The following is a 13633-nucleotide window of genomic DNA, read 5'->3' on the forward strand; positions in this document are numbered from 1 at the left end:
ATCGGCCCACCATTGTATCTAAGCAGTCATATTTTTATGTGTAGAAATGTTCATAGTACTCCCTTATTTAATCCTGTAAATGGCTATGGGGTCTGTAGAAATATTTCTAGATCTTGAGAGTTTATCAATTTTATTGGTTTTTTCAAAGGATGAGGTTTTTTTTTTCTTTTTCTATTGTCAATCTCCCTGATTTCTATTCTTTTTGCTATGTATTTTCTTTTCTAGTTTCTTGAGATAGAAACTTATGTTTCTAATTGTTGAATTGAGACTTTTTTCTAGTTATTTAATATATAGATTTAATATTTAATATATAGATTTCACATCTAGCACTGTTAGCCAAACCTTATATCCTTTGATATATTTTAATTTACTTCAATATGTTTTTAAGTTTATCTGGGGTCTCTAACCCATTCTGAAGAATGTTTTATTTTTTTTATTTTTTATTTTTGAAGAATGTTTTAATTTTCAAGTGTTTGTGGAAACTTTCCTATTCTTTCAGCTTGATTCTTGGTTTATTTTCCTTTTCTTTTTCTAGTTTAGGTGGAAGTTAGACTATTGTTTTGAGCCCTTTCATTTTTTCTATGTAAGTATTAAATGCTATAAATGTCTTGTTAAGCCCTGATTTAACTATATCCCATAAATCCTTCTGTATTGTATTTTTGTTAAATTTTATACTCTTTCATGAGATCTCTTTTGATGCTTTAGCTATTAAGAGTATGTTAATTTATAAGTATTTGAAGATTTTTCCCATTTTGTTACTGATGTCTAATGTATATTATTGTCTGAGAATATACTTTGTATAATTTTATTTTAAATTTGTTAAGGCTTATTTTATGACCTAGGGTATGGTCTGTCTTGGTGAATGTTCCAATGCCAACTGAAAAGAGCATGCATTCTGCTGTTTTGAGGCGGAGCGCTCTATCAATATCAGTTACATCCCATTGGTGTCTGGTGTCATAATTTTTTTGTATAGCTTAGCTAGTTCTCTTGTAGTCTGTTAATTACCTAGAACAGGCTTTTCTACTTAGAATGATGTAGGGGTACTGCCTTTTCTTAATGCATGACATGATGGATCAGTAGGGCTCCTCTCCAGTGTTGGAGGCCAATGAGAAATAGAGTTGCTGCTTTTTGCTGATGTTTGCTTAATGCAGGTGGGAATGGCCCTTAGGGCTCTACTGCACGATTTCCACAGTGCCTGTTGGGGAGGAAGAGGTACTGCTTCTGCCTATGTTAGTGCAGAGGAGAACAGTCTAAAAGGCTCTGCCCTTTGGTCTCCATAGTATCTGGTAAGGAGGGGGAAGTACCACTGCAGTAATATAGGCTGGAAAAAAAAAAAATATATATAGGCTGGAAATGGTTGACAGGGTTCTGACTCATGAATAACCCCAGTGGGATAGGGTACAGCTTTGTTAATGTGGGGATGGTCTTGCTGACAGGGCTCCACTTGAGTCTCAGTCCTTGGTGGGGAGGGGAAGGTATGCTTCCTGGTTAGCACAAGGTGGCAATACTTGACATGACTCCACCCCACAGTTTCCACATCACCTAGTGGGAAGTAGAAAGGGTATATATAGCTTCTTTCATGATGTTCATCTAGAATACAGTATAGTCAAAAGTGCTCTGAACTGTGTACTTGCCCTCCTGCTGATCCATTGTTTAAAGACAGCAGGCTTTTTCTTGGACCTTATTTTGTCTGTGTATTTTGTTGTTTCAAATGTAGACTACATTATAGACCAGGCTGGGATAAATAGGCATCAAAAGAAGGTGGTTGGGGGTGAGACTTCTGGCTGGGTCCTTCCTTGTGTCCTAAGGTCCTTATCCAGTCTCCCTTCTATTCTGTACCTTTCAGAAAGTTCTCTTAGTTGCTCTTTGTCCAAAAAAACTTTAGTAGTAATTAAGCAGAAGGAATAGAGTAGAATATACTTACTGTCTTGTCTGGAACTAGATGCCCCTCAACTTCACCATGAAGGGTTCACTGAACATGGAATTTTTCATTCTGAACTTAAAAGATGCTGTTTCCTGTCTTCTGTATGTTTTTTTCCTAATAAGTTAGTTATTCTTACTGACCTGTGTGTGTGTGTGTGTGTGTGTGTGTGTGTCTTCTGGCTGCTTTTAATATTTGCTTTTTTTATCTTTGGTTTTCTAGATATGATTGTCTTTATGTTTATTCTGCTTTGGATTCATTGACCTTTTTTTTAATCTGTGGGTTGATAACTGTCATCAAATTGGAAAAGTTTGACCTATGATTTGTTTCATGCCTTAATCCTGATTGATTCTTCTTCAGAGACCCAGGTACATGTAACTTAGAATTCTTTACCTTTTCTCAACAGGACTTTCCTGAGGCTTTTTTGTTCATTTTCCAAATTAGTCTTTTATCTTATGCTTCAGTTTAATCCTTTGCCTGACCTCTAGCTATTAAACCTAACCAGTGGATTTTTAAATTTCATGTCTTTTTCCATTCAAGCAGTATTTTATGTTGCCCATTTCTCTGATGAGTCTCTCAATCTGTTCACTAATTATATTTAACTTTTCATTTAAGTCCTTGAACATACTTATGTAGAGGTTTTATGTCCTTGTTTGAAATTTTACCATCTGGGTCACATCTATTTCTCCTTTTTACATTTTCCTGTTCCTCATGTATAGTAAGGTTTTATTATATGCTGAATATTATGAATACAAGTCAGTTCTTGAAATTCCACATTTTATTGTATTCCTTTAAAGAGTGCTGACTTTTATCCTGGGAGGTAGTTTATTGGTGATTCAACTTATTAGTCAGGTCCTGATTTGTTTGGGCTTTTTGGAGGCTGATCTAAGGTAAGGGTCATCTGAAATTGTAGCCTAAGATCTAGGTGGTTTTCCTTTTTTCAAGAATGACAGCCTTGTTTGTTTTCTATGCCTGATAGGTTGCTTCATTTGTCCAACTCTATTGTGTTCATTTCATGGGCTTTAACAGCAGGAGAGAAGGTCTGATGCCCATTTTTCATGGCCAGAACTAAAGGAGATATTGATATTTTTAATAGGTTTTTAATTGACTCTGATATGCATTCAAGGCTAGTAACTTGCTCAGAATTCAAGGTTTCTCCACAGCATCACTCTGGGCATACTGAGCTGGGTTAAGGGTCTGTCCTGTACACTATAGGATATCTCTGGTCTTTATCCAATAGATGCCAGTAGTACCTTCTCCCAGTCATAGTAACCCAAAATCTCTCTAGAAATTGCTAAATGTCCTGTGGGGCAAAATTGTCCCAGGTTGGGAAACACTAAACTAGCAGAATAGATTACTGCATACCTTAAGCCCCTGCTTCTGAAGGTACGCTGTGCCAACCAGCTGCATTGGCATTACCTGGAGCGTCTTAGAAACACAGAATCTAAGGTCTCATGTCAGACCTTCTGAATGAGATCTGCATTTTAACAAGATCCCAAAATGATTTGTATGCTTTTTCTAATGTTTGGAAAACTATGCCATAGATCAGACTTTTTCTTAAAGAGCCAGACAGTAAATATTTTAGGTTTACAGCCTACTCTTTGTCAGAATAATTCAACTCCACCATTGCAGTATAAAAGCAGCCATAGACAATACATAAACAAATGAGTGTGGCTGTGTTCCAATCTTTATTCACAAAACAGGCAGCTCACAACATTTTTACAACCCATGCCACAGACTATCTTTCCCAAGCAGATCACTCAGTAAACTGAAGACAACTGGTGGTTAAATCCTTACATGAGCGCCTTCCTATTTGGTATCAGTTGTTGCTTAAAGAGAGCCTGGGCACACAGGTTATATAGTAGACAATTCCATCTTGAAATTCTAGTAGCTTGACTTCTGTTCTTATCTAGGTGGGTTATCATCTACTTCCACATGTATATGTAAATGCTACTTAAGTTAGCTTCCCGGTGGTCTCAGCCTTTAAAAATATACAATTTGATGGCATATTTTCTTTGTCTTTGTGGAAGAACAGTGCTTTATGGGAGTAATTATCACTTACTTTGCTTGTAGCAAATAAAGTTGAAACTTTTTTTTTAAGTAGGCTCCATGGACCACATAGGGCTTGAACTCATGATCAAAATCAAGTGTCATATGCTCTACCCTGGGCCAGCCAGGTGCATCAAAGATAACAAAACTTTAGTAGGAAAATGGTGATAGGATGACTTTTTAGCTCTCAGGCAGTAAAGAGTAGCTTAAAGTCAGTTATTTGACTCTCAGTAGTTTCTTCGAAGTAGAAGAGCTAACTAAAGTGCTTCAAGACATCTATTTTGTTTTATATACCTTATGTAGAAGTTACTTTTTACCTTCTAAAACTCTATCCTCAAGGTGACTTTTGTGAGAGTAAAAAAGCTCAAGTTTGAAGAATGGTCATTTAGAGGTCGAGAAAGTAGCTATTGTGAGGAATGATGGTAATACATCAAATGGAGATTGAAATATTTTGCCTTGTTTTTAAATCTCTCCTGACTTGATAAATAGTACAAGGAAGGTCAGGTCACCAATGTGAAGCAGAAACAGAACTTTTAACCAGCTAATTTGAAAGCAGGAAACAGATTCTTGGAGCTCTGGCCAACAGGAATGATGTTAAAAAACACTTAAGAAATTCCTGGAACTTACATATATTGTATCTGTTCAGTCTATAGTGGTTGGTCTGTTCCTAGGTAGTTTCCTCTGGTTATTAAATAGCCTCTTTATTTACCCAATAGATGGCATATACGTTGGGTAAAAGATGCGGATGTCATGATGAACTTTGGGAATCACTGTTTTTAAATTTTATTTTTTATTGTGGTAGAAAGCATATACCTCAATTGTGTGGTTTAGTAGTGCCAAGTACAATTCATACTGTTGTATAACAATTTCCAGAACTTTGCATTTTGCAAAACTGAAACTCTAGGCCCACTAACTACCAGTTCCCCTGCACTTTGACAACTACCCCTTTACTTTGATATTTTGACCTCTTTAAATATTTTGTGTTAGTGGAATCATATACGTCCTTTTGTGACTGGCTTATTTTGCTCTGCATAATGTCCTCAAGGTTCATTCATATTGTAGCATGTGGTAGGATTTAAGGCTGCAAAATATTTCATTATATGCTTATATCACATTTTCTTTATCCATTCATCTACCTATAGATCTTTGGGTTGTTTCTTCTTTTTGGCTCCTGGGAATAATGCTATGATGGGTGTATAAACATCTCTGCAAGAAACTTATTTGAATTCTGAATATATATCTGGAGTAGGATAGCTGACTCATACGGTAATTCTACTTTTAATGTTGTTTTTTTTTTTAAAGATTTATTTATTTGTTTATTTATTTATTTATTTATTTATTTATTCGTGATAGACATAGAGAGAGAAAGAGAGGCAGAGACACAGGAGGAGGAAGAAGCAGGCTCCATGCCAGGAGCCTGACGTGGGACTCGATCCCGGGACTCCAGGATCACGCTCTGGGCCAAAGGCGGGCGTTAAACCACTGAGCCACCCAGGGATCCCCTACTTTTAATGTTTTGTGGAACTTCTGTACTGTTTCCCATAATGACTGCACCATTTTACAGTCCTACCAAGAGTATACAAGGGTTCCAGTCTATCTTCACCATGTTATTTTCTGTTCTTTTGATAATGGCCATTGGTAAGATATACCTCATTCTGGTTTTGATTTGCATTTCTCTTATAATCCATGATGCTGGCATCTTCTCACATGCTTTTAGAGAACTATTCAAGTCTTCTTTACATATTCTGGATACAAGTCCTTTATCAGATAACTGATGTGCAGAATTTTCTCCCACCCTGTGACTTTTTATTTTAAATGATGTCCTTTGAATTACAGATATATGAGAACTCTTTGGGTCCTACAATTAGACAAAGATTTTGTTTTTTCCTAAAAGTTTTATACTCTAGCTATTAGGTCTAGAATTTTTGTGTAAAATGAGGTAGGGGTCTAAATTTATCTTTCTGCAAGGATGTCCAGTGTCTTCCACACCTTTGTCGAAAATTACCTGTCCTTGGTCCTTTTGTTGGAAACCAACTGCTCATATATGTGAGAGTTTACTTCTGGACTTTCAGTTCTATTCCACTGATCTGAATACTGGTTCTTATGCCAGAACCATTCTGTCTTGATTTCTCTAGCTTTGTGGTCAGTTTTGAAATTGAGGAATGTTTCTTTCAATTCTGTTCTTTATCAAGGTTGTTTTAGCTACTTTGGGCCCTGTGCATTTCCAAAGCCTGTTAGGATTTTGACTGAGACTGTGTTCAATCAATGTGTAGGTTAGTTTAGCAAAACAAAACAAAATAAACCCACATTTTGCCTAAATAGTAATTGCCCTATGCAATCAGTTTCTGGCTGGAGTTGCTAAGATCTGAGTTCACGTATATTAGGTCCTACCCATGGAATAGTGGCTGATTCTTCCTAAGAAATAAGCATGTTGCTTCTTGCCTTATGGAATTCCACAAATACCTGATTTTTATGTTTATCCAGAGATTTATTATGAGGATATCCTCCTTCATACCTCCACAGGTAGACAACTTGATCCTGCTTGCCATACAGTATGTTCCAAGTCCCTACCAGAGTACAAAGTTAATGTTTATCTTCATGAATCTCTGGCAACATCTCTTGACAAATTTTGTTGTGTGCTTCTAGGCATTTCAGTTTAACACTGTAAAACTATAATTTGTAGAGCCTGCTTGTTTCCTTTTTGGCTAGGAGATTAGAATGAGCATCTTTTCTTGGATCAACTTTCAGGACAAATAAGGATTTTAACCAGCTGTCTTCTCAAGCTCTGTTATTGGAAGACGTCATTCTCTGGAGCCTGGGCAGGCGGCTGCGGATTGATACTGCTCTGCGGACATGTAGCACTGCCCCCACCATCTTGTTCTGCTGCCTTGGCTCCTTTAGAATCATTAATTATTAATGACCAAAAAGCTTTCTAATTATGACTGTCCTGCCCATGTAAGATTAAGCCCAGTTTTTTGTCTTGCCAAGAAAATTGTTTTCATATTTCATATTTTTAGAGGATAAATTACTTATGGGATGGCCTGTTTGCTGATTTGAAAGAACCAATCAGTTTAACTAGATTCTGGTTGGTTAATGTGATGAAACATAGGATCCAGGACCTAAAACTTCTCGGAAAAAATTACAAAAATTTGTTCTTTTTGTGTAACATGTTTTATTTAGTATTCTTACAGAATACACAAAATAAGTACTAGGATAACCCAAACCTAACACCATATATATAGTGACTGATATATTTTTTTTCTTCTCTATAGGAAAGCACAAGAAGAAGACAGAAGTATTATGAGTCTCAAGAAATTCTGAATGAAATAAAAAGTTCTCCACAACAAGCCAGCAGTATACAATTCCCAAATTCATTTTATGAACCCTATCAAGATTTTACCAGTCCAGATATATTCAATAATTCAAGATCTTCCTCTTGGTATACATATACTTCTACAACTGGTTTGGAGGTCACAGACTTTACTCTTAGTGAAGAGACAAAGGCAGACATGTATTATTATGGCTTCATCATTCTTTTTCTTTTGACTTTAGTATGTCTTGCTTTATATTTTCTCTGAAGAGCTCAAATAAAATCCTTTTGATAATTTTTAAAGTTGCCAGTTCTTCACAGAAATGTTACATTCTTATTTCAGGATTTCCTCCCAGACATTTTCAAGGTAATTGGCTTGTAAAAAGAGAACACATTTTAACAAAGTAAGTTTGTGGACATTCTAAAAATAAGACTGCTTTGTACTAGAAAATAGTGTCATGATACAGTTTAGAAAATACTTTTTTTGGTCAAAGGAGCGATTTAAAAAAGATGTAACAAAATGTTTTAGATAGATAGATAGATATAGCATATCAGCTTATCTTCCAAAACATGTTACTAAAAGCTAGGCACATTATATGAAATGTGATTAATGATTTTCTTACCTTGCTGCAATATGGGCATTCACCAAATATGATGTTAAAACTCTGTCTACTAGTCAGTAGTCCTCTCAACCACTAAAGATTTTAAAAAGAGAAGATAAAGGGAGCAGTGTCAGCATGATTACAAATCACAGATACTCCAAATAGCACATCCTTTGAGTACATATTCTAAAAGATTTGCCTTCTTAATTTTCTTTTACAAAAAGTAAAGGGAACATATCCTGAACCAATACCAGACTGGTAATATGCTGAATAACAAGGGGAGACCAGCATGGATTTCAAGGTCAATGCCATTGGTTTATGGGCCCCTTTATGCACTTTCTCAACTCCCAAAACAGTCACAAAAATAATGCACACAAGTCCATGTGGTTCACAGACCCCACCTAAAATCATTTATTACAAATTAAGCATTGCTTCTATAAAAGATACCATAGGCTCTTGAATATTTAGGTCTTAATCACCAATACTGGGTTAATTCTCAATCCATTAATTAGAAGCATGAGGTAGTCCATTTTTAAAAATTAAATGAACATTCATTATTACAAAAGAAAGCATATGTTCCCTTAAGAATATCTCTATAATTAGACCTGGTACTTTATGATTTTAATATAAGTAAATTGACATCTCTACATTCTCCATTGTTAAAGTGCAGATAACACCAACTGCCATCTCTAAGCACAAAAACGGGAGGTGATATTAAAGAAGACAAAGCACGATACAACTACAAGATGTTCTACATATATATGCATATATGGTTAATCATGTCAACTGTGCACTAAGATGAATGCCATAGAGATCAAGTGACTACATAGGAATGAAAGCAGAATTCATATATAGTAAATAAATAGTAAAAGGTTAATGCATTCTTCTCAATATCAAATGTAAGATTCTTACATTTAGTCTATACTTGTGCACTCTGAAAAGTAACAGACTTGATAGTGCTACTTCCCTTTCATCTTATTGCCACCACTACTCCCATTTGGATGAGTCTACAGAGTTTGCACTGTGGTTATTACAGGAGATATTTACTTGAAGAAACCAAGATAACATCAATTTGATTTGTGAGCATCAATAAGCAGTCCATGAACATATTCTAGATATTTTTTTTCCCTGTTTGGGATTTCTTCACTTATTAGTGACCAGGATGAAAAAAATGAAACCACATGAGCATCTGGAAATGAACTGGTAAAGAAGCTAATGGCAATAGAGATCACCATTCACTAAATAGATTTTAGACTCCTGTATTCCTATGTCATGGTAGCCAAAAAAGTCTTGCCAAGGTTATTTTTTCATTCGTACCTCGTATAAGCATATTTGATGGAAAGGCTGTCCACACTGTAAATTATCACACACTTGATCAGGAATGGCACCATCAAGCTGATAGGCATAACAAATCCCACAATCCATAGAAAAATCCTTCAAAAGAAAATAAATATAAGCATATGTGTTTAAAACACACATGATAAAATAAGAAAAAATGAGTAATACGTATAAATATTAACTTTATATAAAGTTTTTATAAAGGTAGCTATATCACTATATTACAGAAATAGTTACATCACTATTTAACACCTTAGAAAAGCTATTTGTGAAAAGAATACTTCCTTTTTCATCCAACAAGTAACACACACCGATCTCCTCAAAAAGAGATTCTATTTTGGGCTCAGTTTTCCCATATTGTACGTCAATATAATGGCACAGTAGTATGCAAAGAGAAGAACTGACATTAGCTAGTGATTACTAAACTTCAAAATTCTATAACTAAAGGAATAAGACAAAAATATCCCCACCACTTTGAGTCTTCAACCTTTCAGCAGCTTTATCAAAAATCAATTCTAAGTTTATTATTTTTGCAACACAGTAATGTCTATTCATTTTTAAAAACTGTACAGCCACCTTTCACAAATACATCAAGCTAATTAAAACTTTATTTCAATGATTCATAAGTAGATAGTAACAGAATATCCAAACATCTCATTAGCTACTTTGGACCTTTCCCCCTATTTTTAATAATAAAGATGTCTGTCATTAATCACTTTACTGCTATGAAGACCATGAAAAAAGTATACTTAAACCACTTATCAAAGGTTAACAAGTTCTTTGATGCTACTGTTGCTTGCAGTTCAGAAGTCTGTTATAATATTCTTCCAATTCCCCCCCTTTCAGCCTCATTTTTCTCTGGTGTCTAAAAGACGAACATTTAACTTTCATTATGCTATGCTGTTTGGAATATCAAAGCACTGATAAAACTTACAGATTTTTCCAGGTTAGCACGAGCTGGAAAATCTATTTCTAAAACATCTTTCAAGTTTTGTAACAGACTATTTTCTGGATCCCTGAAAACATGAAAAGAATTTTGTTACTAAATTTGCAAATTAATAGAAAACATAATTGTATTGCAAAGTTACCTACCACAAATGTATGTTTCTGCTCAGTTTAATTCCCAGCGGTTTTACCACTTCAGATGGGGGGAAAAAAAAAGTTTAATAATTTAGCATCTGCTGCTCTCACTTTGTGAAGTGACATTTAGCACAGAATTTTTTTTTAACTGAGATATAACTGACATACAACACTATTAGTTTTAGGTGTACAACATAATGATTTGGCATATGTATGTATTACGATACACTTACTACACAGTTTAGTTAACATCTATCACTGCATGTAGTTACAAATTTCTGATGAGAACATTTAAGATCTATTCTCTTAGCAGCTTTGAAATATACAATATTGTTAAATACAGAACTTGCTAATTACTGAACTATAAAATCTAAATCATGTATGTTTTAAAAACTACAAAAGTACATAGTTCAGAATGATGAGACATTTTCATTTAAAATGATTACCAATATATTGTGATATTTTAGAGTATTTTAACAGTACAAGATAATTTTATGACTCTGTTAAAAACACTTAAATATGAGAGCTCATACCATGGTCAGCTCCAAGAAAGCAGCACTCAGGAAGCATAGTGGGATGCCTGGGGTCAACCTCTATATTTATTGAAGCCTTATTCTCTAAAATATAAGAATATTAAAGTTTATAGAAATAGTTCATCAGGCAAAAAGTAAAGGAGCACTTATCTGGATGCTTACTGTACCAACGGATAGATTAGCTAATGTTTTATAGTTTTTTAAATAAGTATATTAGTATTTTATAATCTAATATAAATTTTGAAATTACGATTATGACTAAAGATTTGGGGATCCATCCAGAGTTTCAAAATACACAGTCAATTCACTGAGTTACTACAATTAATTTATACTAGAATTCTGGTCAGAATTTTATTGCAGTTTAAATAAAAATTACCTATAGGGTGATAAAGATCTTTAATGTTAAAAAAAAATAGCAAGATTGAGAGATAATTATCTAAATGACTTCTATGACTTTCTTGAAAAGCAGAACTGTGGTCAAACATAAGACCGAACACAATAAATGGTAAAAACAACATGTTTATGATTTTTTATGAAACTTTATCAAAACATTATCAATAATCACTTTTAATATAAATAGACTAAATGCTCCAACCCAAACACAGGGTGTCAGAATGGTAAAAGAAAAAAAAAAAAAAAAAGACCCATCTATATGCTGCCTGCAAAAGACTCATTTTAGACTTAAAAACACCTGCAAATTGAAAGGGAGAGGGTGGAGAAACATTTATCATGTAAATGGGTTTCAAAAGAAAGATGGGAGTAACCATATTTATATCAGACAAACTAGACTATTTTTTAATTCAATTAACATATAGTATATTATTTCAGGGGTAGAGTTTAGTATTTATCAGTTGCATATAACTCCCAGGGCTCATTACACCACTTGCCCTCCTTAATGCCTATCACCCAGTTACCCCATTCCCCCACCCACCACCCCTCCAGCAACCCTCAATATGTCTTCTATAGTTAAGAATCTCTTATGGTTTGTCTCCTTCTTTGATTTCATGTTACATTTACCCTCCATTCCTCTATGCTCCTCTGTTTTGTTCCTTAAATTCCACATCTGGGTGAAATAATGTAATTTTCTCTAACTTATTTCACTTAGCAATAATACCCTCTATTTCCACCCATGTCATTGCAAATGGTAAGATTTCACCTTTTTGATGGCTAAGTAATATTACAACCCACACAGACAGACACACACACACACCACTCCACATCTTCTTCATCCATTGATATGTTGATGGACATCTGGGTTCTTTGCATATTTTAGCTATTATGGACACTGCTCCTATAACACTGGGGTGCAGGTGCCCCATCAAATCACAATGTTTGTATCCTTTGGATAAATACCTAATAGTGCAACTGCTGGGCCATAGGGTAGCTCTATTGTTAACTATGGACAAACTAGACTTTAAACCAAAGATTATAACAAGAGATGATAAAGAAGGGCATTATATCATAATAAAGGAAACAATCCAACAAGAACATCTAACAATTGTAAATATTTATGCACCCAGTAGAAGCACCCAAATATATAGAACAATTATTAAAAAACAAAGGAGCTAAGAGAGAACAGTAATAGGGAACTTTAGGACCCCATTTACATTAATAGATCATCTAAGCATATCAACAAGAAAACAATGGCTCTGAATGACATACTGGACCAGATGCACTAAACAGGTATTTTCAGAACATTCTACCCTAAAACAGCAGAATACCCATTCTTTTCAAGTGCATATAGAATATTCTCCAGAATAGATCGCATATTAGGTCACAAAAACAGGCCTCAACAAATACAAAAAGATTAAAATCATACCATTCACCTTTTCTGACCACAATGCTATGAAACTTAGTCAACCCACAAGAAAAAATTGGGGAAGACCACAAATACATTGAGGTTAAACAACATGCTACTAAACAATGAATGGGGTCAAACAGGAAATAAAAGAAGAAATTACAAAATACATGGGAACAATTGAAAATGAAAAGACAACAGTCCAAAACCTTGGGGATTCAGCAAAAGTGGCCCTAGGAGGGAAATATGTAACAGCAATACAGAAATACCTCCAGAAGCAAGAAAAATCTCAAACAACCTAACCTTACACCTAAAGAAGCTAGAAAAATAATGACAAAGCCTAAAGCCAGTAGAAGGAAGTAAGATTAAAGCAGAAATAAATGATATAAAACTAAAAAAAAACACCCCCCCCCCCCAAAAAAAAACAGATCGATGAAACCAGGTGCTGGTTCTTTGAGAAAATAATAATAATAATAATAAACCTCTAGCCAGACTTACCAAAAGAAAAGAGAGAAGGGGTCCAAATAAATAAAATCACAATGAAAGAGGAGAAATAACAACCAAAACCACTGAAATACAATTATAAGAGAATATTATGAAAAACTATATGCCAACAAACTGGGATAACCTGGAGGAAATGGATAAATTCCTAGAAACGTAAATTACCAAAACTGAATTAAAAAGAAACAGAAAACTTGAACAGACTAATAACGAGCAAAGAAATTGAATCAGTAATCCAAAAACTCCCAACAAACAGAAGTCCAGAGTTAGATGGCTTCACAGGTGAATTCTACCAAACTTTAAAAGAAGAGTTAGTACCTAGTTCTCAACTATTTGGAATAGTTCTTAAACTATTCCAAAAAATGGAAAAGGAAGGAAAACCTCCAGATTCATTCTATGAAGCCAGCATTTCCTGATACCAAAACCAGATAAAGACTCCAGTCAAAAAGAGAAATTTTGGTCAATATCCCTGAAGAGCATGGATGAAAAAATTCTCAATAA

General features: G+C 34.6%; 2 protein-coding genes across 10 annotated transcripts in view; one reads left to right on the forward strand and one right to left on the reverse strand.

Annotated features, from left to right (window-relative positions):
- VRK2 (VRK serine/threonine kinase 2) overlaps positions 1 to 7583 on the forward strand; it is a 111730-nt gene extending 104147 nt beyond the window's left edge. For 2 of the 7 annotated variants that reach the window (XM_072742103.1, XM_072742104.1), the window contains exons 14-15: positions 536 to 583; positions 7243 to 7583. In XM_072742103.1, coding sequence (XP_072598204.1) covers positions 536 to 583; positions 7243 to 7548 — 354 coding nt within the window. In that variant the 3' untranslated portion in view covers positions 7549 to 7583. Of the gene's footprint in view, positions 1 to 535; positions 584 to 2143; positions 2273 to 5112; positions 5237 to 7242 lie in introns of those variants that run through there. The other 5 variants (XR_011997935.1, XM_072742106.1, XM_072742105.1 and 2 more) reach the window with 5 other exon arrangements.
- The window catches only part of FANCL (FA complementation group L), an 88549-nt gene continuing 82034 nt past the window's right edge, over positions 7119 to 13633 (reverse strand). For all 3 annotated transcript variants that reach the window (XM_072742108.1, XM_025992679.2, XM_072742109.1), the window contains 6 exons: positions 10834 to 10917; positions 10313 to 10358; positions 10155 to 10236; positions 9200 to 9316; positions 7904 to 7975; positions 7119 to 7655 (listed from right to left, as the gene is read on the reverse strand). In XM_072742108.1, coding sequence (XP_072598209.1) covers positions 7620 to 7655; positions 7904 to 7975; positions 9200 to 9316; positions 10155 to 10236; positions 10313 to 10358; positions 10834 to 10917 — 437 coding nt within the window. In that variant the 3' untranslated portion in view covers positions 7119 to 7619. The remainder of the gene's footprint in view (positions 7656 to 7903; positions 7976 to 9199; positions 9317 to 10154; positions 10237 to 10312; positions 10359 to 10833; positions 10918 to 13633) is intronic.

This window comes from Vulpes vulpes, chromosome 16 (assembly GCF_048418805.1).
Source record: "Vulpes vulpes isolate BD-2025 chromosome 16, VulVul3, whole genome shotgun sequence".
Classification (NCBI taxonomy): Eukaryota; Metazoa; Chordata; class Mammalia; order Carnivora; family Canidae; genus Vulpes; species Vulpes vulpes.